The sequence below is a fragment of the Lycorma delicatula genome, chromosome 3 (assembly GCF_047948215.1).
Source record: "Lycorma delicatula isolate Av1 chromosome 3, ASM4794821v1, whole genome shotgun sequence".
Lineage (NCBI taxonomy): Eukaryota > Metazoa > Arthropoda > Insecta > Hemiptera > Fulgoridae > Lycorma > Lycorma delicatula.
Genome location: NC_134457.1, coordinates 69,937,137 through 69,963,795, shown reverse-complemented (window position 1 = coordinate 69,963,795; position 26,659 = coordinate 69,937,137). Strand labels below are relative to the sequence as shown.

Sequence of the window (26,659 nt, the reverse complement as noted above, 5' to 3'; positions counted from 1 at the left end):
CAGGCTCCTACTCACCGAAGCTTTCAGAGCTCCCATGCACCGACATACATGGGCACCATTGCTACATGCTTGCCATCACAGGGGGCATGTGGACAACGGAAGGGTCTCCGTTACACCTGCAATAACATTGACCCTGGCCGCCACACCGCCAGCTCTAAGAGTGGTATGAATCCATTTCCAAAATCGTTTGTTATTCCATTTCCTGCAGGTAGCCAAAAATCCAGTCCGTTTAGTGACCTGAAGTTGGAACCAGGTCAAACTTAACAAAGCATAACCGAGGAATTTACCCGGAACCCCGTTAGCCAGCTATATGTAATGTACGAAAGTACAGCTGTTGCCGCCCTGGACGTGGAACATAGATGTTGTGTTCCGGACGTGGGGATTATCTACCTCAGGGCGCATTATTATTATTATTATTTTAAATATAATTTATTTAATAGACACAGTTAGTTAACTAACTGTCTATCAAATCGCATTCTACCACTAGATTACAGTTATTTATAATTTTTTTTTTTTTTACTAAGATGATAAACATAGCCCCCCTATAATTTTATTTTTTAAATATATTTTTAAATTAAAATCTATATAGCATGTCTTCTGACAAACCAAAGATCTCTGAAAATATATATATATACTAGCGGACCCGACAGACGTTGTCCTGACGCATTATTCTGTAATAAATTCATACACATAAATATAAGTAACTTAATTAAGTTAAAATTAGCAGGAATGTGTTCTAAATTTCATTAAAATGACTATTAGTATGATATTATCAGTTTGTGATTGTTTTATTATTGTAATGGGTTTATTGATTAATTATGTGTAGTATGGTTAATATTTATTTTCACTAAATATTGAGATGTCCGATGAAAATTGAATTAAAAAATCGAAACGTCGTAAAATTAATAATTAGTGTAATTAATAAATTTTCATCCACATTACTACTAATTTTCACTTAACATCATTCTAAAAAATACCTACTACATATATTTTTTTTTTTATTTAATAATTTTGATGTTTCATAACCATGTAACATCTTATTTAATCAATTAATAAAAAAATTAAAGCACTGTAAAAAAGCAACGTATTTAAAATTTTAGTAGAAATTTTCATCATTTTTCTCATTCTTTATTTTAACATCTATTTTCCAAAATTTTAGATAATTGCAAATTAAAAACAGTTTTAGAATATTTTTATAAAATTAATCAGCTACAAAAATTATAACTTCAATTTTTTAAATATACTTTAAATTATAATTATTATAAGTAAGTTATATTTTAATTTTATAAATGTTACAATTCATTTTACAAACTTGCATTTTTATTTTAAAGAGCCATTCAATACTTCATAAGTTGCATAGAATCAAATGAGAACTGACAATTTAAATTTTAGGTTAAGTTGATGGTTATTACCAAATGCACGTGTATACAGCATTAAAATTTATGAAAGCTTATGTTAAAATACTCACTTCAATACTGCACCTTACAAATTTGCAGAATGTTTATTTTTTAATTACACTTTAAAACGTTATAGTAACGTTATACGTATAGTAAAACGTTAACAGTAAATAATAATATAATATAATATAATATTCTGAATTAGCGCGCAATTCTAAATTACCGGTAAGTAATATTACCAGATCCAATTGTAAACCTTAACCATCCCAAGATCAACAGCAACACATAAATTAATTAATTAAAAAAAAAACATTTTCTGTCAGATCAAATTGTGAATCTAAACCATTCTCGAATCAACTTAATTACTCTCACAAAATTTCATTAAAATCAGTCCAGCCACTTTGGAGGAGTTCAGTCACATACACACGGACAGAAGAAATATTTATATAAAGATTATATATATATATATATATATATATATATATATATACAAAGTTTTGTATATATATTCGTAAATAATTGTATGTACATAAATTTTTCAATCAATAACATTTTCAAAGGATAATTCAAATACCTTTGTAGCTTTATCAGATGCTATGTGTCTTTACGCCAGAAAAAACTGATAGCGTATAACTACGAGTGTCTTAAATCTCTTTGGTCAAACAGTTGTAAAATTAATGGCTGAGGTAGTAAAAATGACATTGCTCATTAACAATTATAAAATTCGAGGACCTTGTATATTAATAAAACTCATTTATTTATTTTTTTTTTATGATTAATTCATCATATAAGCTGGAAGCTTATGCATGGGAATATAAAATGGAACTTTTGTAGCATATGAAAGTTGTCATGGCTGTAGGAATTGAACCCGGGATCTCCGGATGAAAGCCCTATATGTTACCAATCCACCATGAAGATCAACATTTAAATGTATTATTAAATATTATTAATATATGTCGATAAATCGAATGAACTCATGACGTATGTTTTAGAGAGGGTTTGTGGTATAAAATATTTTCAATCATTTTTGTAATTTTTTTCTATATGATATGGATTTGCACAGCAAAGATTGAAGAAGAATTCATTACATGTTGTCCACTGATTTGAAAACGGAAGAATTTAAGATCGAATTTAAGTGATGTTTGAAAAATGTCCTAATGTGAAGGAGATTTTTGATATTGAATAATGAAAATTACTAAAAGATATGAGTATATGTCTTTTCCCCAAAGTGAAGCTCCTTTCTGTTCTGATGATAAAGTTTTACAATTTAATGTCTTGCTATGATGAGTAGTTTCACAGAAGTTGTATATCTATGATGAACTCAATAAATATTTTTTTCTTTTTTTTTACATTTATTTCACAACTGTAATGTTTCATTAAAAATTAAAAGTGACTAATGTAATACATTACAAAAGACAATGCCACCATGGCTACTGAGATTAATTAGGTACTGTTTTATTAAGAGTTTTATTGACAGCATTTTCTTTTTTCTAGACCTGATTAAATTCTGTTTCGTGAAAGTAATATTTTATTCTTCTTTTTTTCTTATGTTTTATCCTTGAATAGTAGTATTATTTACCAATTTGAAGATAAATTTTAATTAATAGTTATGAATATGAAATGTTATATCATCAAGTTTTTTTCATTTGACACAATGCTTATATTTTTCATTCCCATCTACAGTTTGCCTAGACAACAATTCTTGCCTACAGGTTACATGGTCAAACAGCATGCCTTGCTTATTAAATCATTTTAGTTGTTTTGTGCCTCAAAATTTTCAAAACAGTGAAGACATCGTATATAAGAATCCTAATAAGCAGTAAAAGCTTTTTTTATTTTGGTAACAACAGGTAATAAGGAACTACTAAACAATATAAATTCTATTTATTCAGTTTATCTTTATTTAATATCTATATTCAAAAAAAATATTTTTAAATATGTCTGTACGTGTTTGGAAGTATAACCTATTATACTGATGAGGTCATTTTTTTTCATTAAGATTAACTTTTTAAAATTTATATACAAGTTGATACTTGATCATAAAGTGTATGTAATGTAAACATTACCCTACAGAACTCTATTATATAATTATACTATATTTCCTTAAACAAATTTATTTATAATTATTTCATGTATGATAATGAAAAAGTATGTTGCTTATTTTTAGTTGTTTAATGTAATGTAAAGAATTTATTATTGTCAATTTTACAGCATAAATCCATTTTAAAATTGTAATTTATGAAAGGAGATATTAAATAATAAAAATGTTACTAATAGTAACTGAAACAGATTGATTTATTTCTATAATCATACAGATCTTTGGTTTGGTTTAGTGCAGTGGTTCCCAAACTTTTCTGAGTCATGGTGCCCTTTTCGAGTCATGTCACCCTTTTTCAATTAAAATTTTTCCATGGTGCCCTACCCTAAGTAAAAGTATGACTACTCGTATAAAAATAAATAAAATTAATTTGTCTTCATCATTTTTTTACTTTATTTACATTAAACTAATAATTATAAATGTCTTGGTACAATTAATTATGAAGCTTTTACAATATTTTGTGGCGGCTGTGAAGAGCCCGAGGCTCCACGGAGCACCATGGCACACAGTTTGGGAATCACTGGTTTAGTGATTAGTAAAATACAAGCAATTTAACAATTAAAAGTATTAATTTTTTTTAATAATAAATAAGTCATTAGTTTACCATAAATGATATGATGTACTATTCTTTGTGCTAAATCTACCCCGTTATAATAAGAAATAATTACATATCCTGAGAAGCAGAATTATTATGCTTTGACAGTAATGAATACTTTAATTGTTTATGTTGAATTTAAAATATAAAGTTATTGTCTTTATAAAAAATATACTATGCTTTTATTAATTTAATTACTGTACCTTTTTCAGTCTTCAGAGTACTTATGATGGGTATGTTTTTTATCCTTAAGTCATGGTAAAATTGATATATGTTGTGCAGTTTTTCTTCTTTTTTTTTACTGATTTAACATTGTAAATATTTTTTAAATTGATGTAAGTGGTCAATTTTTGTATATGAGTAGTAATACACTAATATTTATTTTTTAAGTATATGGTGTAATATTAATGAATATGGTTCAATATATATAGATATATATTTTTAAGCTGTAATTGTACTCAAGAACTGGGAATCCACTATAGATCAAAACTAAATGAGGTAATTTTTATTATGTTCCTTTAATGTTATCCAATGTTCAGATTTCTTTTTCTACATCTATTCCAACTAATAAATGATCATAGTTATCTGATAACTTCACAAGTTGATTATATGACCCTGGGTGCTTAGTTAAGATTTTTCTTTTAAGTAATAAATAAAACCACCATAATTATTTAAGGAGATGGTTTGTCCTTATATGAAGTGAAGTTTTAAATGAATTGTTTTCTTTTAACATAATTATTTTCTTTTATATGCTATTCTTATAGCATAATGAAATACCTAGATTAACCAAAAGTTAAATTGAATTCAAGTTCTAGGTTAAAATCGAAACAGGGTTGGCATTTATGCAATTTAAAAAGATTGCAAGTTACATTATTATACATAAGTTTTCCATGCACATCTGATAAATTACTTTACCCAATACAAAAAAGAACTGAATAGAACTTATTGAACTAAAAATTCTTTTATTAGAATATTCAGTGGGCAGAACTGCATTGATCTTGGTGAAGAAGGCAATATGCATCACTTTATTTCATTCTTTGTTTATCATGGTTAGTATAGAATTTTTAAAATTGTTGATTACGATTATGTAAGTTATTTTCATAACTTGTGTCTCATGTCATATTATCTGCAGCTATTACAATTATGGCAGACAGAGAAAATTTTTAATTTACTTATTTTAAAATTCCAGTGCCTATCAAATTGTAAACATTTTTATCATTACAAATGACGAAAAATAATAAAATAATAAAAAATTTTCATGACCTGTGGAAAGGAAAAGAAGAGGAGAGGGGTCATATCAAATTCTAGGCAACCACACACTTTGGAAAACTGCTACTCGTTATTTTTATATTTTAATTTATTGATCGTTATTAATGTTTTATATGAAGAAAAATGATATGTAAATAACTGTATGGTGGGATTCCCTGTCCTTGTCACACCAATATGAATTTTATACTGTTTTTAAAGACAGAAACAGTAAATAAATTTGATGTTGTATTGTGTTTTTTTTTTTCAGAATGGACTGTTTTATTAAATGTTATATTTTTAAATAGTATTGTATAAATAAGTTTGTAAATATCATGAATTTTATAAAATAGTTTACTTAAATCATACTATAACGTGAAGAGTATCTTCAACATACTTTGCTAGTGAAAGTGTTAAGAAAAAATCCAATATAAGAAGGAAATATGGATCTAGTTATTGGGTTTTTGCTATGTGAAATATATTAAAATCGTTATATTTGTATGTATATATAAACTTTTTATTTTTAAGGCATGATGTAATAAATTTATCTAGTACTAATTTTTTGTGAATAATGTAATTAACTTGTAAATAAATGTTAACAAAAAACAGAATTTATTAAAAAAATTTAATTTAAAAGAAACAACTAATATAATATGACTTACCCACACACCAAAAGATAGCACTTTAATTATACACATGTAAAATTTTTAGTTTAAAATTTCCATTAAAAATAATTAGCTAAATTCTGATTTTTTTTTTATAATTGGCAGAAATCTCACAAATAACTATTATATTGTAAATTTTTTTACTAAGTAAATTTCAAATGAAATTAATTTAAATCAGTTGGCAAAAAATGTACAGTAAATATCATACATGGAACATATTATCTGACATATTAGCCTACTAGTAGCTTACTACATAAGATCATATGAATTGAATTCCATAGCTAGATATTAAAAATCTGCTAAATATTTGTTTTTATGTTGGTACCCTAACAAGTTATTGGCTTAATGTAATACCATTTTTATATACGATTCATAGTGTTCTTCGGAGTTTCTAAAATTCATTAACAAAATCTATTTCACTCATAAAAATAAAACAAGTGTTGTACGAAAGAGTACTTCAAATAGTTTTTTCCACATATACTAGGCGGTTAGTAAACCATTTGCTCGCTAGGCGTCGACAGTAAAGAAAATGGCTGCCACGGGAAGCGAGAAGTCGATTTGTGTGTTAGAATTTCACTTGTCAAACTCAGTAATTTCTGTGCAACGTGCGTTTTGGTTGAAATTTCATAAGGAGCCACCAAGTGACAATTCAATTCGTGTATGGGATAAACAATTCATTGAAACTGGTTGCTTGTGCAAGCGAAAATCAACTGGTCGTCCATCAACCTCAGAAGTCAATGTCGAATGTGTGCGTGCAAGTTTCATTCGCAGCCCGTCAAAATCGACTGCGGCTGCAGGCAGAGAATCAGGAATTCCGAAAACAACCGTGAGGAGAGTTCTCCGTAAACATTTATTATGCAAATTGTACCATCTTCAATTAATCCAGCGTCTTTCTGTTGGAGATAAAACACGTAGGCTCGATTTTTGTTTACAATTACAGGAAAAGATCTTGTTAGATAAAGGTTTTTTAAACAAGATCATTTTCAGCGATGAAGCTACTTTCCATAATAGCGACAAAGTTCACCGTCATAACGTGCGAGTTTGGGGAACTGAAAACCCACACGCTTATGTGGAACACATTCGGGATTCTCCGGAAGTAAACGTTTTTGTGCGATCTCTAGTGAAACAGTGTATGGGCCGTTCTTTTTTATGGAAACCACAGTAACCAGCATGATACACCTGGATATGCACAATTATGGCTTATGCCTCAGCTACTCAACAACTTCATTTTCCAGCAAGATAGTTGTCCTGCTCATTTTCATAAAGAGTTTGACTGTACCTTAACACAACATTACCTCGGCACTGTATAGGACGTGCGTCTGAAGAAGGCCAACACATTATCCTGTGGCCACCAAGCTCACCAGACCTCACGCCATGTGATTTCTTTCTCTGGGGATACGTGAAAGATAAGGTATTTATCCCACCAATGCCGTACGATATCGCTGAGCTAAAGGATCGCATAATCAATGCAATCAACTCCATCGAAAATGACATGTTAGAACGAGTTTGGCAAGCGCTAGACTTTTGTGCTTATGTGTGCCGTGTCACCAGAGGAGCACATATTGAACATTTATAGATTTCAACAAAAACTGTTGAGCCCCAGCATCACTTCGTACAACTTTCATTTAGGCAAGTGAAATACTTTTTTTGTACTGAATTTTTGTAACTCCTAAGAACATTATGAAACGTTCTGTATTGTACAATCATATTGCGTAACTGTTATTCACTAATAATGGTTTGAAATTTTTTGAAGATTATAAAATTATCATTTTCATCTGGCACTTACGTATTAACGCCACCGCAGTTACAGCTTTATTTAAAAACAAGGTAGTCAATCGGATTTCGGTGGAAAATGAACAGTCTCTTTATTAATTTTAAGAGTCTTAATAAACAGTCTTTATTAATTTTAATAAATGGTTATTTATATTTATTTAATTTTATAAATATAATTTAACCAAACTTAACCTACGCTCGCTAACCTTGACTAATTAACACCATAATTTTTTGAGTATTTATTTTATAAATTCAGTAATTATTGCAATTATTTATTATTTAAATAATCAAAACACTCCTGTTAATCAGTCAAGTTTAGCGAGCGTAGGTTAAGTTTGGTTAAATTATATTTATAAAATTAAATAAATATAAATAACCATTTATTAAAATTAATAAAGAGACTATTTTGAATCTATGTTAAACTCTATATTGGCTCATTTTCCACCGAAATCCGATTGACTACTTTGTTTTTCAATAAAGCTGTAGCTGCGGTGACATTAATACGTAAGGACCATTTTTTTTCTTTTTCTTTATAAACTAAAATATGAAGAAATATTCAAATAACTAAAATATATTTGTAGCGGCTACAATTTGAGTAAAAATATAAAATATTTAGATCCATATTTATGTAACTAAACACTCTTAAATCTTTTCTAATAGTAACAAATGAAGGAAAAGGTTTGGTTTTATTTATCTTCGTATTACTACTTTTTTAGTTACTTTTGTTTCATAAATAACAGCTGTTTATGAAATTTGAAAGGATTTATATAATTTTAAGAGTAAACTCTTATGGATAGTCTTGACGAACAGTTACTTGTTCATCGTAAACAATTTGATATTTCCTCTTTCTACTCAATTCAGGAGGTGGGTGATAGGGTTCTTTTCAAGAAGTTTGTATCAGTTCTCAGGTGGCCCTTTAATTTCTGGAAAAAGTCACAATATGTTTATATACAATATTTAACAATTCAGTGTTTAATGAATCACTGATTAGAATTAAATTTCTCTCTTCTGAATAGCAATTCTGTGAGGGGATTATGGAAAGGATGGATGCTGTTGAAACAATTGTGATTTGGTGCTGTGATTGGAGTTGTCTCATACAGTGGTTAAGTCAATAGTAGATCATTGTTTTCACTATTCAATCTTCTCTTAATTTTTAATCCCTTTTACCCTTTTGGAATCCGTGTGTGTAAATTAATCCCTATAAAGGATTCCTGTATAGATAGCCAGTACATCCTTAGCTGTGATGCTTATCCAGTAAACCCAAACCTTAAATTTTTTTAAAAAGAAATAGAAAACTTAAACTAGAAAAATAAAATTTATAATTTAATTATTTTTATAATCGTATAAAATGTCATTACTGCAAACTCTTTTACAAGCATTAATGCCACACTTTAGTAAGTAAGCTTTTAGTATAATTTCACGTTTAGAAATTATACTAAATAATCATTATTTGAAATTTTTGCTTCCCCTGATATATTATTTTAAACCACAAAGTAATACCATTTCTAGATAGGAATATCATGAAGTCAGGGCTGTTAACAACTGGCCAATATATCTAAACAAGGAGATTAACTTACTGCCTTACTGGCAACGTCTGACCAAGGAGATTTAAGAGGTTTATGTTATAAACTTCAATAACATTACCTTTAGAAAACTGTTCAATGTAACAGGTATGACATGTGCAGCACACATCATTAATGGTTTTTTCAGTCTCTCTAACATTATACTTAGCATCTGATTGTATGTCTTACTCCGATTGTACCATTTAGTTGAATATATAGCTATCCTCACTTCTAAACTCTGAAAAAAATAAAGATAAAAGTACCATCAATTAAACTTAGGATAGGTTATCCTAATAGTGTTGGAAGTCATATTGTGATAAAAGACAGAATCAATGCAGTAATAAACTTTATGTGTAATCAGGTAGACATTTTATTTTATAATGGTAACATTAATTTTTTTTCATGGCAATTTTATACTACAAATCACCTGACAGCAAAGGATGAATCAGATCAGGAAACAGGTGAATCAAACTACAGTTAATAGAAATCATTCATCTCATCCTCTGTACAGTAATTCTTAACTGCGGCCCCAGAGGTTAAACAAAAAAATAAAAATAAATAAATAAATAGAAATAAAAAGAAGAAATTTTTGCAATATTAAAATGCAATTTAAAAAATTATTGTATTAGTGTGTTTTTATTATTCAAAGATTATTACTTTTTAAATGATAAAATAGCCTACACTTGTCTTTACATGTACAATACTGACCTGATGTTTCATATTAATACTTAATAGTGTTAATTAAAACAATTATTTTTTTTTTTTTTGTAAGTTCACAAAAGATTCAGTTTAATAATCTAAAAACAAAATAGATAAAAATTAAATTTTAAGACATACATGTTCACTTTACTTTAAATACTTTAAACCATGTACTTTTTAAATAATAAAATTTAAACATCTTGAGAATAATATAATCATTAGCATCTAGCAAAATTAAGTTGTATATATATATATATATTTTTTTTTTGCACTTTAGAGAATAAATGATTTTAACTTGAAAACTTCCCTAAATAAACGTATCTCCTTCCCTGTAATGGTACCTTCTTCATGGTACCATTCTTTGTCATTTCATATCATTATTTTAGATTCTTTGAATCTTTTCTAAAGAAAGAAAAAAATGATAAAAATAAATTTTTGAAGAGTTGTGGCTATTTAGTCCTTTTAACACCTTTCACTTGTTATTTAAACTGCTCATTTCTTTAATTCACATGCTTGAGTTTGGTTGTCAAAATTTTCATCATCAAATTGAGAACTTTTTTAACCTCTCTTATTGCAGTTATTGATTCCATCAACATTGCAAGCCATGTCACATTTGAGTTAAAATCAAATCTTATTTTTATAAAATAATATAGTGAATATTTTGAAGGCTGAAGGGTGAGATGTAAGAAAACTTTGAAAGGTATTCATGATCAAGAAGAATGTTTATATTAAAAAAAAATTGCTGCTGAAGAAAATCCATTTTCTGTGATTGCAGGTGTAGCAGTTTTGGCCCAGGCTTCTTTGAAGACTTAACTGAAGTGAACTTATTTGCTTTCTTTCTCCAACAATGGTCAGAAAGATATTGCTATAGGCTGAAGTTTTTGAGTGATGTAACTAGCCAGGCACATTTTATGAACAGAAATCTTTTCATAAAACTCCAGAGCTGATGGTGTTTTTTTGTTTTTTATGGATAGGGTGGCCATCTATAAGCAAAAATATGATGCAGGACCTCTTTTCTGCTAAAAATGTTGAAGTTAAAGTATGAAGCCATTTCTATGATCCACCCAGCCTCTTCAGACATAACTTCAGCACAATCCTTTTTATTTCTTATAAAGCTTTTCCTCTCCGAAAACAATAAACAAAATTACAACAGCATTGACACAATGTTACTACAAAATTCTCAACCCACTTCACCTATGTTTCCAAAAGTATTTGTTGGGAGCTGTTTTCAGCAACTATCTTATTATGCGGCCACCCCATAATTTATTTTGTTAAAAAGGTAACCAACTGTTCTTATTTGTATTATACACAGTAGCCAAGTTACTCATTAGCCCAGTGTTTGTAAGAAAATCAACCAGTTACTCAAAACAATCATCTACTTACCTCTTTGTTAACAGACTAACGACAAAAGTGAGAAAAACCTAAGATATTTTTATATATGAATGATTTGGTAACTTCAGAAAAAATATATAATACATATTTGTACTCTGCAGCCCTGATTTCTTTTGCAGTTAATGCAAAATCAAACATCAAAATCCTATTCCTGTTCATGTGTAAAAATTTGTCTTCACTCTGACTTTTTCAATTCTATGCCAATAATGGAATTTGAAGAAGATACTTTACATTGGAGAGTCTTGATAATAACATTTAATTCCTTTCATTCTTGTTTTATTCTTATAAAACTTCTAATAGCACCCAATTTCTTTCTAAATATTTTTTTTTTTATTTTACTTACTTCTTTCTTATATAACAATGTTTCTCAACCTGTGAGGTGTGCTCCCTTCCTAGGGGGGGCTTGATAACACTAAATGGGGGCAAGCATATCAAAAAGAAAATATTATTTTTTTAAAATGTATTAATTTATTGAAAGAAAAGTAAAACAAAATACATTCTGATATAATAAATAATAAAATACACATTTACACTGATATAATACACTTAAAGATAGGAATGCATCAGTACTGCACAATGTATTAAGTAATTAACTTATCAATACTAAATTAAAAACAAGTTTAATAATTATTAGTGACTCCCTTGGGCCTGTCTTGCAGATCAAAGTTTTTCGAAGGAAGTTTTAATATTAGAAATAGACATGCTGAGTTCTTTTTCTATATTTAGCTGAATCTATATTTAGCTGAATCTATATTTTGTCATCAAATAAGCCACTGCAGAAAATCTGGTTTTGCAAAGGTAGGATGTTGAATATTATACGAAATGCTCTTGTTTTCAATGCAGATAACTCATCATCCACTCTTGCCCAAAATTCAGAGAGTGATTTATTACTAAATTATCTTTTGATTTTGCCATGAAGTCTATGAAGATTTCTTTTTTGGCAATTGAGAGCCCTTTGGGAGTATTTTGAAATGGATCCCTAACCCACTCATAACTGGCTACCAAGTTGTCATCGGCAAGAAGATATTTTTTAAAATTCTTTGCCAGCATAGCTAAATGATTTTCAGTGGTTACAAAAACAGCTGTCACATGTTCTTCAGCCTTGTAGGTTTTAATGCATTCATCCACATTTGCAAACATTTCTAGGTTTTTTGCTGTAAATTTCTGCTCCACAATTCTAGTTTTCTACAAAACACATTAACTTTATCAATCGTATCCTACACATGTATATTTGCTGCTCCTTGGAGTTGAAAATTTAAGTCATTTAATTTCTCAATTATGTCAACCAAGTTGTTTAATTCTATCACAAATAAATCATCTTGAAACTTTTCAGTTTCCAGTCGGTTTTCCTTTTCTAGAAAAACAGCACTTTCATCTATTAATTCATGTTGCAAAAATGTCCCACGTGATAACCATCTTGCCTCACAATAAAATAGTAACGCTGAATGTACTACACCCATATCTTTTCAAAGTGCAGAAAAGATTCTTGATTTTGATAGGAATCTCATTTTTATGTAATTTACTACGGTTACAACCATCGTTAGCACAATGTTCAGACCAGGACTCATTTCTTTGGAAGCCAGAGCTTCTCTGTGAATCATCCAATGTGTCCAGACCTATTTTCCACTCTATGTTTGTCTCATTTATAAAATCTTTTAAGATACCAAATAATGTGAGTGATGTTGCTTCAAGTTCTATTTGTTTGCAGAAAATTAGTTCTTCTACTGCTGACATACCATAACAAAAATGAAAGTAGGCAATGAAATGAGCATCTTCATTGCTTTGCCTCATCAAACTGCATTGAAAACAATTTGTCACGCAACTTCCCAAAAAGCTGATGCTTTACATCTTCAGCTATACCAACAATTCGACGGGCAACAGTATCATTTGATAGAGGTATGGACTGCAATTGTTTAGCAAAATTATCTCCAAACATAGTTTCTACAATCTCAATTGCAGCTGGCAAAATAAGCTCTTCACCAATGGTGCGAGGCTTTTTACATCTGGCTATTTTATATGAAACTTTGTAAGAGGCAAGTAAAGCTTTTTCATTCACAAAGAGTTTTTTTTTAATGATGTTTGCTTTTCATATGATTTTAATTTGAAGAATTCTCAAGGTTTATTAATGGCTCACTATGAAGCGTTTCCAAATGTTGTTTAAGTTTATTAGGATTCATGCTGGCTGTTGCCAAAACTTTTGAGCAAATGACACAAAAGAGCCTTTCTTCTTCATTTTCTTAGTACTGGTAAACCCAAAATTTAAGTATTCTTCAGAATATTTTCTTGATTTTACTTCCAGAACAATGCATCTCTGTGCACCTGTTGATATTTCACTATCGTCTAATGCTTGTTTATGCCCACTTAAAAATTTATCCATGATTCTGTATAAATCTACTGCTGTGAATATTTAATACCATGAATTCAATTAACATGTAAATTACAACATACACATTCACAATAGATTCGACTCCATAAAAGGGTCTACTCAACTGAGACTAGCTGGAATTAAACAAGGTGCGGCATTTATACACATTTGTGCAGACGTTCCAGACTGTTGGGGACAAATCAGAACTTCTCCCAAAGCCACAAGAATGTCCAATATGTTGAACATAAGACAAAGAGCAATAGAGAAGCATCGATTCCAGTTTTCTCAATGCAGCGGATCAGTGTTGCCAAATACCAATAAATTTACTTATTCTTGGTAATTTGTAGGTTGTAATTAAGGTCATAGTGTAGCTTTAATCCCAAAATACATTATTATTGTTTATATTGTTATTGTATGAGAGGGGAAACATGATGAAAATTATGATAAAATTGGGTTGCAAATACTGAAAAGTTGAGAAACGCTGTTATATAATTATATCTGTGAAAAAATATAAGTACTTTTAAGATACATGCTATCAAATGAAAAAATATGGTACCTAGTGATGGGAAATAAAGGAAAGTTTTTAAAATAGATTGATAACAGTCATGCTAGTCACCACCATTTAAAATATTACAGAATAAGAAGAAAAAGAACCTTCGATTTTAGTCATGTTCTAAGTTTGAAACTTTTTAAAATTTTATGCATGAAATCTCTTACGTAAAATTTAATAAAAAAATAGAAAAAACTGTGCTTTACATGAATTACAGCATTAATTCAAAGAGCATGTTAATTTAAACATATTGATTTAAAGTGTCTCAAAAAGTCAATACTTTTCACTCTACATGGTCACTGATGGTCAAAAACTAAATGTGATCCATTTCATTCACCAACTAGTCATCCAGTTTTATGCTATTTTAAAAATTATTTTATTTTTTGTTTGTTTATTTAACTGTGGTCACAGCTAGATTCTTAGGTTTAATGTGATTTGCCACACTTTTTTTTATGAGGTAAACTTTGTAATGTGAGAAAAATTTCAAGCCTGATTAAAATTTGAACCAAAGACCTTGATGAAAGACAGAAACTGTATCATTCTGCCACACAGTTTGGCAGAGAAAATTATACTCAATATTCTTTGACTAATTTATAATTGTTTTCTAGTTTTTTTTCTTGAATAAAAATTGTACGACGGTTTAATATTGTATCCACATTTCAGATTCATACATTACTTTTAGGAAAAAGCATCTTTGTGTGATTTTTTTTATTAAATTTGAATCTACTTTAACTAGTGATTTTGTTAAAACTTAATATGAATGTGCATACTTCTTACAATGAAACCTCACTAATATTAATTCATTAATGTAAGATTAGGCAAAATGACATGAATTATGGACAGATGATAGAAAAATAATAGAGGATTCATAATTATAGTTATTCATACCTTGAATTAATTTTCAAACAAGCAAAAACCCCTACATTTTTTTGGATTTTGTTTACAATGAAAGAAAAGTAAATGTTTAATTTATTAAAAATTAGCAGCATTTGGATCCCCAAATGAATATTTTTACCACATTTTCAGCATAAATTTGCCATGATAGAAGTAAAAGAGTTACATTTAGTGTTACTGACAGTGATTCATTAATTTTTTATACTTCCTCACTTGTCCTCCATAATCCATTTCATTTTGTATAATTTTATGTTGATGAAAGTAACACACACTAGAGCTAAAAAAAAAAAAAAAAAACCACTGCAGTTAGGCTTTACATTCCAGACTGAGAAAAAATTATATCTTCATAATAAAAGTAAAATGTACCAATCATTCAAATACACAATTTTTTTAAACAATTATTTTTGCATTATTTCTCAGTATTTTAAAAATTTTATGGAGGCAATCTCTGTTTACTGCTCATTTATAATTCCTTATTCAGAGAAAAATTGAAAATTTAGCCCATACAATGATAAAGTAATTAGTTGTATTCATTTGATAGACAATAGTGGAATTTCTTTATGAATAATAATTTATTTAACATTCCAAAATTTATCTCATTTTATTGTAAGTACAGTTAAATAATATATGCATACTTATGAAGTGGAATGTAATTGTTTCCTAAAAGTGTGTTTTGATGTTTTATATTCAATAATATCTTTTCAGTGGCTAGTTTCCACATAAATCACATAATTTTGTTTTTTATCAACTTTTAATATATTTCTTAATTTTGCTGATTATATTACTTGTGAGTAGATAAAATAAATAAAAATGTCTAATTAACAAATTAAATTTAGCTCAAGGAGGAACATAGTGAAATAAGAAAGAAAATAATTTCAGTAAAGGTAGATGTAGCTTGTAATAAAAGAATAATTTTGAGGTAATGATGCCTAATTGTATTAACATCAAAAGTACAAACAGAATACTGTTGTTAGGGAGAAAAGAAGAGTTATGAATAATTCTAACAGGAGGTACATGCAGAGGTGAAAATTGCCTAATAAAGTGGTGAACAGGAGAAAAGAAATTAATGATTATTTCTAGAACTGAAAAGGTAATAGAATTTTAAAGGGTAATAAAAATAAGTCAACAGAGACTACTACGAGAAGCAATAATATATAATATTACTTCAAAATCTCTAAAAATGTAATCATAACACATAAAGCACATATAGGTAAATTTGAAAATGGCTGCACTATTAATTTGATATTTTATGCATGAAAAATATACAATAAATTACAAAATATATACTGAAAGATTTGGACGATGTATTGTTAAAAAACAGTTTAATTCAAATAAGACAGGCAGAAGAAAAACAAATCTATATGACATTTTTTTACTAGAAAGTATTTAATAATATGGAGTAGAACAAAACTTAGAGAAAAACAAAAGATCAGTATATCAAAATGAGGTTTAAAAACCTTTCTTTTTATAATCATTCATTTGACTGATTTGATGCTATTATCTTTTCTATTCTAATCTTTTGAAGTTTTAACAGCAAATTATGTTATACCAACAGTTGTTTAAATTTATCTGTAATATAAAATTTGATGGTGACTTATTTGTTAAATATTTGGAAATATACCGCATGCTGTTCTTTCTAATGGAATTGCTAATTACTAGAGTCACTCATTGTTCAAATTTTGCAAAATTATAACTTTTATGTGCTATTTGAAAAAACATTTATCTTCCAGCAAATATTTTTTATGAATTCCTTTTTCTATGAGGCTCCTCAAAGATTAATTTTATGTAAATATTAGTATAATTCTTTGTACATATCTGTGGGTGAATGTGCATCAAGCCTGTCCAATGGTCCAGTGAAGTGATCCATGCAGCCATTGCAGTTATATTTTTGTTTTTGTCAATATGACTTTATTACCGCTATTTGTCTAAGTAAAAAAAAATTACATAAAGTAGACCAATCAAGCTTGAATTGTATTTTAAATTTATGCATTTTATTTTTTAAATTACTTCTGATTGCTTTAGATTTATAATCTTATGGATAACACATTCCTGATAATGTACAAAAGGATACAAAACCAATAAATTTTGATTTTCATTTACACATTTTAAAAACAGAAGTGTTTTTTGGATATTCTAACTAATAATAAAGACTAATAAAAATCTTTTTTTGGTGACAAGAAACTTTAATTGTATGAAACATTTTTTTAATAGTTGGACTTATTTTAAAGATTTTCTGGATCAGATAAATTTGTAATGATATTTTCTGTACAAGTAGTTAAATTAGGTAATTTTAAAATAAAAAATTATGCACATTAATTCAATGTTAAATAAATCTCATTTTGTTTCCCTTGGGGTAAAATTCCTTTTTTCTTTGAATAGTAGATGTTTTATCCCAAGTATTTTATTTTTGGGATTTGAAAGCAGCAAACTATCTATTCTGAAAAATGGTAATTTTATATGAATGACTACTACTTTTTTACATAGAGTAAATACTTTCTTTAGATTTTTGTTTTTTACAAAAATAAAAATTTAAACAAAAAAATGAAAATCCGATGTATATGAAGATGGGACATGAACATTACACAAATTATCTGCTTTTAATAAAACTGAAATAAATTAGTTTTAAAATAAAATTTTATTGCTATACAAAATAATGAAAGCAATATGTTCTAATAAAAAAAAAGATTAAAAAACTCAAGATAATTTTGTTACAATTTGTTAAAAATTAAATAATTTTGTATAAAAGTAAGGTGTTATGATTCACAAATATTAAGAGTTCTGTTTTTAGAACAAAAACCTAACAAGAAGGTAGAAACATCATTGCTTAAAAATAAAAGAATGAAACAGGAGATGAAACATGACGAAAAAGAAAACTGATGAGTTAAATATTAAAATTGAGGAACATAATAATATATAAGATGGAGAGTTACTTATTCAGGCACAAGAATTACAAATGATGAGAGATAAAAGAAAGATTTCAAACGCATACATGCACAGACAAGAAGACCGTTCATGTAGAAAAGAAGTATAGAAATATCATATATCATTAATGTATATTATAATAGAGACGAGATATCATGTAAACATTCTTGGTATCATTTATGAACATCAATAATAGTTTATAAAAAGTAGATCAGTGGCTCTTCAAAATGCTAGGAAGAGGAAAAAATACAGTTATTTTTTATAAGTTTCTACTTTCCAGTTAATATTTTTAAATATAATTCATTTTATTTCCTGTCTTTTGTACTTTACAACTACCTAATTTCCACTGACATCCTCCAGTACACACTATCTTCAGCACACTATTTTGAGCGCATCAGTATTTCTGGATTAAAAATAAATGCACATAATTATTGATAAACTTATTAAATATTATCTTATGAATAGAATATGTATCATACTCTTGAACTAGGTCATTGAATGAGTCAATGTGTAATCTTTTAAACATTTAAAAAAAAGAAATAATAAATTTGTTTATGGCAATATAACAATTTTTAAAATATAAACATTTACATACAATAATTTTAAAATAGCAACAAAAATCATTATAAAACAATAAATTAAGAAGCAGTAGTGTTAACTGCAATATGTTGTATATTTTCAACAAACGCCCCAAAGCCATATTTGTCAACAAATTCTTCAGTATAAGAAAAATATTTACTATTAGGTGATATTTTAAATTAGTTCATGGTTACTATTTCCTTAATAATGGTTGTAAGTGCAGAAAGAAATTTGAATTTGACATGCTTTGCTTTGAAATAATTTAAGTCTATGATATTTAAAATGGCCTCCATTACCCAGTTTTTTTAACTTCTTGTCTTTCATATTGAGACTTTAGCCATATTTGAGAATTATAAATTAAGTAGTTATTAAAAGTACTTGTAAGTTATAAAGTATAATAACTTACTGCTTGAGTTAATTTTGTTCCAAGGTAGAAGTAGGTAAATGATGTCAGAAGAAGAGCTGGTATCAGTAAAAAATCCTTTAATGCCATTGCATAGTCGCCATTCCTGAAGTCCTACAATTAAAAAAATAAAATAAACAACAATGATTTGGATATAAAATTTATTTTTTCTTGTTATTTATTTCCTGAAGAAACTGTAAGTTTTATAAATTTTTGTTTTAAATTTATACTGTCAAATAAGATGAATTGATGACCTTATGGGTAGAATTTAGTACTATTTTGAGTTATTCTCTTGATTAATTCAGTTCAAATTGCCCAGTAAAGTAGTATTATAGTATTCAACCTTGCAAGATTTTATTTTTATTCTATATATAAATACTGAAATCATGAAATCTTGACTAATTAATTTTTTAAATTATTAGAGATAAACCTCACAACTTAAGAAACGTTTTCAGCTACAGTATTATTCATTTCAACATATGCTTTTTATAAGAACTGAATGTGATGAAAATTTTACAAAAGTTTTGTGGTTTTTCCAGTGACTAAGTACTTGGTTAGATTTTTGAAGAAACAGGAGGCACATTTTTACTTAATATGCACTTACCAATAAAGAAGTAGCTGCTCCATAGCTACTAGAAGGTGCCAACAGAGTGCACCATAGATGGACCCAGTGCAGCAACTGACAGAATAGTTTGAAGAGCAGAAGATTGAAACATAAGTTAGTAGAGGAACTGCCTTTAGTCCATTTTGATTGGTGCAGTTGATTAATTCCCAGAGTCCTTAATTCCCAGAGATTGGTATAACTCCCAGAGACCTTTTAACTTTGATGACATTTACTTTATAAGTTTTATTTGAAATAGAAATAATATACAGAGCCATTGTAGGGGGTTTTACCCAATATTTAAACATTTTTATACTTATTTAATGGACTTTGGAAGTTAGGAGATTCTATATTGAATTTTTCTGGCTGAGAAATTAATCAGAATGTGATGTGGATATATGTATCTTTGAATCTATTAAGATACTTACCCTGAACCAATAAGAAACTCAGGACCAGGTTGGGCAGCACCAGGTTGGATAGAACAACATCAAGACCTACCCCAGCCAAATTATTTATACAATTACTAAGTGCAAAGAAACTCAAACAAATCCCCACACACTTAGTATAGAAATAGTGGGCATCTAGCCAACTACTGTAAAAAGCACTTAGAAGAAATCGAACAGATATAAGGGAAAGGTATAGAATGTGAGAAAATGATGATATAGCCACAATAGCAGTATGAGACAAAACAAGTGCACCTAAAGATGCACTAAGAGGCCCCTCCAAAGCATTAGTCATCTATCATCCCTACATTTTTTGGAGAAAAAGGTAACTTTTTATCAAAATGGAAAGCGCCATATTATTAATTAATAATATTGCAACCATAGTTGTAAAATGAATCATATTGCAATGAACTGTTTTTCCTCCATGTAGGAAAATAGAATAAGTGAATAAGTCCAGACTTGCTAAAAGAAAACCTGGATACATACCATAATCAGTTGATGCATTTAAGTATTCAACTAATCATAAATCTTCAGCTAGACTTTCACTGAATAATTAATGTTATCACTAGCTGTAAGGTGATAATGTGCCTTCATTGACCTCTTCTTCTAAAAGACATTCCAAACATAAAAGTCACCTGGCTTTTACTGATATTCAGTTAATACCCTCCAGTGATTTATTCTAAATTACAACCTTTAAATAAATGTCAGATGACAGTGAAAAACTGGAAGCACAAGATTAACAATAGAAGAGGAATCATAAATTATAATGTGACTTGCTGTGTTTCAATATAGTACATTGTAACAACCAGAAAGTTAGTTCATTATAAATCTAAATTTAATTACTTGTCCAACATACTTCAGTAACAGTTATCTGTGAAACTGTTACATGTGTTACCTTGGTTGTAAGTGTAAGAAGTAAACAGCTTAAAAACTGACTTGAAAGAAATTCCCAAAATATTGTAGTACTAAAAACAGCTTGCAGTTCTTCAACAATTCTGAAATTTATAATTTCTTCTATTACAAACAAAATATAAAAATGTTACTAAAAGATTTATATTTGATTAAATTTCTAAATGAAACTATACTTAATGGTTTTATTACAGATGTTTCTTGTAATTCAAAATATTTTATTGTTATTAAATCAAATAAAAGGATATAAGAACTTCATTACAGTCATAGGGTGTTGTTTATAAGCTTTGTATTTTACGTAAAGCTTTGTTATTTTAATGTATTATATCAAAAGATTTTAGATTTATTTTTAATTGTACATATGTTGATATGTAATGTATTGATTGTACAATCAATTTTCACCCATTCCAATTTTATCCATTTTAAATTTAGTATGGATTAATTTTCAATAATAACATTAATGATGTCATTACTTATATCAATTAATTGATAATAAATAAATAGTTAAATTATAATAAGTAATTTTTTTATATTGAATATTAAGGACATACTTTAATACTGAGTACACAATTTAAAAAAACAAGCGTAATTACTATGAAGAAATTGGCATATATTAAACCATAGTAACATTACACAGTAGCACATAGTGTACTACTTTTAATGGATACAAAACATATTAATTAATGGTTTAAAAGACTAAAGAAATAAAAAATGAAATTCTATAAATAAATAAATTTTTTTAAAAACAGTTTTATTTAAAATGCACTAAAACTTAATTTCTTTTAGTCATAAAGTTACATGGCTAAAATAAAAGCTTGAGGCATTTATAATAACAATTGGCTTCAAGAGTTAAACAAAACATTATCAAAAAATGAATACACTAGAAATTCAACAAAAAAGATATAAAATCTTTCTTACTATTTATACAGTTTTCACTCTTATGTGAATTGTTTATTATATAAACAATTTCTTTGAAAAAAAATTATTATTTATGTTTTAGTATATTTTAAATAATTTTTTAAACCTTTTTTTATATGTATACAACTATTGTTTTAATAATTAATTTTTATTTTTTAATATGACTTATTTCACTAACCTTAAGATATGAAAGTGAAACTTTATATACTGATGAAACTGCTTTTCTTTTTCCTTTTCACTCATCTTGTTACATTGTTTAGATGTCAAATTATCAAAACAAACACCTAGCAGTTTCAGTTGAATGCAGACAAAATTATTTACATGTGCAAAAATACAAAGAGTAGACATATTTACCATGGTTATTTGAAATGAACCAATGAGCTGTGCAGTAAATATACCATAAAATATGTATGGATGTTCTTTTCTGTTTTCTGGTTCCATAATATGATATAATGGAGTAGATTTCTCTAAATCCATTGATATAACATTTGATTTGACTAATGGGATAATTACAGATGCAATGGAAAAGTTGAAAAGTAATTTTATCAATGGCATTGTTCTCTGTTGGCAGAAAAAATAATGAATGAATATTTGTTTATAGTTTAATCAAAGTACATCCATGTATCAATCTTTATTGAAATAAGATGCTACACTCTAATATCATAGCATAACACTACTAATCTATATTCTGGACTAATGTTATGTATGTATATTAAGCCTACAACCCTTTGTATGATTCATAATGAGGTTCATTAATAGTTTAGAATTCATTTTAAATAAGTTAGTACAATAGTCTTGATCATGCAATAATAACTGAATCAAATATTCATTGGATAATTATACACTATATGTTGGATAAATGGAAGGAAATCACACAAACATTATGAAGACATTTTAGTCAAAGAAAGCAGTCACTTTAGTATGAGTTACTAGAATTTTGTGACTGTTATTAAAAAATAGTATAATATGTAGTTTATTTATAAATTAATATCTGGTTGGGTATTATAAACAAACCGGATTCCATAGTACCATAGGGTATGTGCAGTAGATTTATTTTACATCATCATACATATAATCAGTCGCCTTTTTGTTCTGTATTGCTCAAGTAGTACCTGGTGAAATATGGAGGCATTTGTTAAGGCTCCAACAAGTTGTGAAGTACATAGAGTCATTCATCTTTTACAAACAGAAGGAACATCTGTAGCCGAGATCCACCATCAGCTGTGCATAATAATAATGTAATAAGTGATGGTTCTGTGAAAGAATTCCAGGGAATTCAGGGATGTGATGAAATACTGTACATGATAAGGAAGGAAGAGAGTGGCATTGCATTGTGAGTGAAGAACTTGTTGAAAAACTTGAACATGCTGTTTGTGATAACTGCCGTTTCACAATTATTGAGTGAAAATTTTCTTTCCATTTCAAGGTCTACTATTTTCAGGATTGTTACAGATTGGGTTTTCTTAAGTACTGTGCATAATGGTTACCAAAGTAACTTACAGGTTCCTAAAAAATTAAAAAATTAGTTGCAAGATTAATTTTTTTTCAGTAGTACCAGAATAAAGGATGTGAATTCTGTATAATATTGTTCTGGGAACTAGAAATGGAGTCAGTTCATCAATACTAAGAGAAAAGAGTTGTCCAAACAGTGGATACACACGCACACACACACTCTCCAAAGAAGCCCACAATATTTTTAAAAAAAACAATTAGAACAAAAGAAAAATGATGACTTGTGTTTGGGACCCCTAAAGAATTTTGTTGGTAGAATCTATGAAGCCAAATATGTCAATAACTGCTGAAATTTATTCTGAAACATTGACAAAACTTAGGAGAGTGATAAAGAATAACAGTGAGGAATGGTAACAAGGAGATCGTTTTTTTTTTGCATAACAATGCATGGCCTCAACCACTGCTAGCACTAGGTTGTACTAAACAAGTTTAAGTGACAGATTTTTTTACCCCCCCCCCCCCCCCATTACAGCTCTGATTTGGTGCAGTCTGATTTTCATCTGTTAACAAAATTGAAGAATTGGCTAACTACTCAACACTACAAGATCAACTATGAGTGAATTTATGGGTACTTTGTTGGTGCCCTTCTTTGAAGAGAGAATAGACAAACTGATATCACATACAAGTAATTTAATTTGGGTAGGGACTATGTTGATAAGTATTTATGTAACTTTTGTATTTAGTAAATCTTGTTTATTTTTATTACTTGACTGTAGGTTAATTTATAAATATTCCTTGTATTCAGCCAGTTAAATGCATATTCCAGTGGTTTCCCATGCATGTGCCTTGGAGCCCTAAGGAGCTGCAACTTCAAGTGCTCAAGAGCACTGCAAAATATAACACAATTTTCATCATTTTTATTTTCAATTCAATGTCATAGGATGCAACATCTAGCTGACATGTTGCAAACCATTTAGTTACTGTTTGTAGAAGCCACTACAAACTATTACTAGATGACACAATACTAGCCTCTTGATTTTTTAGTAGTTTTCACATTTTCTAGTACTTTGTGTTCCTGTATAAATAATTGTCAGTTTTGCCCAGTTTTGGTGTTAAATTAGTTGTACAAGACTTATAAACTGAATATTATTGTGATCAAGTGAAGGTAAGTTTTTGAGGTATTTTTCTCATATGGATTTTAAAAATAGATTGACAAACAATGACAGTAAGTGATGTGAGAGTAAAAATGAAGATTCCACATTGTCAGCCAGTAGCAAGAGTGTGAAGAGACATAAATATCGAAAACTTGACTTTGGTTTTAGTCAACAGAAGTCAATTGTGAAGAGAGGCCAAAATTTTCTTTGTGTATGAAATCTTTGGCACCAGAGAGCATGCTATCAAGTAAGTTGAAACACTGTTTAGAAAACACTCAAACCAGCTTAGTTAGTAAATCTTATGACTACTTTAACAGGAAACTAAAAGAGTTAAATAAATAAAAGAGAAGTTTTAATTAGCACATAAGATATCAACGTAGGCTTTACTAAGTCTAGTAAGTTTACTAAACTAGTAAGTGCATCTTACAAGGAAACACATAGAATCATAAAGAAACCCCATACAGTTACAGAAAGCTCAATCTACCAGCTGCTGTAGATATGGTGTACATTATGATCAGTACATTTGCTAGGAACTACTTTCAAAAGTGCCATTGTCCAAAAACACCAGAGTACAGCCACAGAATACAGATCACAGCAGAGACCCTCAATCATCATTTAATTGAAAAATTAAAAGGGAAGGAACTTGGCTTGCAGCTGGGTGAGGCCACAGGTAATAATAATGATATTCATGTAATTTGCTGCTATGTATGGTTTATAGATAGCAATCCCATTGTAGAAGACCTAATCTTTCATAAAAGAATCGCTGCTAGTGCAATGACTCAAGGCTTTTTTGAAATCATTGAAACTTTTCTATTCAAAAACAGTTTTAAGTGGACTAAATTAGTTGGTGCCTGTATTGATGGTGCTTCTTCTATAACTGGCTGTCATGGAAGATTGTAGTTCTTATTTGAAGCAAAGCCCCTGAAACACTGTGGACCCACTACATTATTCACACGGAAGCATTAGCATCAAAATATTAGAATCCTTCATTGAACCAGGTCTTAGAATACACAGTGACAATACTTAACTTCTTAAAAACCTGGTCATTAAAGGCAAGATTTTTCAGAAAATTATGTGAGGATATGGGATCCAAACAAATGTCTGTTATCTACAGTACTTCGTAATGACTTTCTTGTGGTAATATACTGTCTTATACATTCGAACTGTGACAAAAAATTTATATTTTCCTTAAAGGTGAGGAACATAAGTACACGAAACATTTTCTGAATGAAGATTTTTTGGCAAAACTAGCATATTTATGTGATATTTTTGAAAAGCAAAATTCCTTGAATCTCTCCCTTCAAGAAAGCAATGTGCACCTTTTAAGTTGAGTACGAAAATTTTAGCCTGTATAAAAAACTAAAGTATGGAAAAGAAAAATGAATGAAGATGGAGGCAATGAATGTTTTTGCTTGTTGCAGGAATTTCAGTTGATTTCTTTCTAGGTATGAAATCCATTTTTGAAGAACATTTATCGTAGCTTATCACCTGTTTTGAGAAACATTATCAAAATGATAATATCAATAAATTTGCATCTATTCAAGGAATTAAGAAATTCTTATTCATGCACAGTTAGGTTTACTAATAAATGCTGTGATAAAATCTAAGTACTTCACGAAGATCATGTGGAAAAGGTAATGAGGGTGGCTGTGTCCAGTTTAATTCCATGATTTGAGAAAATATGCAACAATAAACAGGCTCATCTATCCCACTAATTACTATAATTAGTTGAATTTGTTCAGTTACATTCTTTTGTGATTTAAAATGTGATTTATTTATTTTAAGCTAACTTTGCAAAAAAATATTGGCTATTTCACAAACTGCACTAGTTAGAATTTAAATAGGGAACCTTGTGAAAATCTGGATTCAACAAGAATGCTGAGAATTGAAAAAGTTGGGTACCAAAAAAAAATTTAGATAGCTAATTTATTACTATAGGTGGGTTGGTTGTCTAAAAATATTTTTTTGTATTAATATGAACAATGTTCCCAGTAATTGAGGTGCTATTCCTTGTGTAACTCTATTAAAAGATACCAGTCTAAT

At 28.6% G+C, this 26,659-nt stretch overlaps 2 protein-coding genes across 3 annotated transcripts in view; both read left to right on the top strand.

Annotated features, from left to right (window-relative positions):
- LOC142321674 (tachykinin-like peptides receptor 99D) overlaps nt 1-26,659 on the top strand; it is an 804,280-nt gene that overhangs the window by 765,032 nt on the left and 12,589 nt on the right. Inside the window, exon 6 of one of the 2 annotated variants that reach the window (XM_075359956.1) lies at nt 5,607-5,855. The exons of the other annotated variant lie outside the window; for it this stretch is intronic. Within the exon in view, the coding sequence (XP_075216071.1) occupies nt 5,607-5,653 (47 nt within the window). The 3' untranslated portion in view covers nt 5,654-5,855. Of the gene's footprint in view, nt 1-5,606; nt 5,856-26,659 lie in introns of those variants that run through there. 2 annotated transcript variants of the gene reach the window in all.
- nw (narrow) overlaps nt 4,692-26,659 on the top strand; it is a 393,672-nt gene continuing 371,704 nt past the window's right edge. Inside the window, exon 1 of the mRNA XM_075359957.1 lies at nt 4,692-4,695. The gene's annotated coding sequence lies outside the window, so the exon portion shown is untranslated. The remainder of the gene's footprint in view (nt 4,696-26,659) is intronic.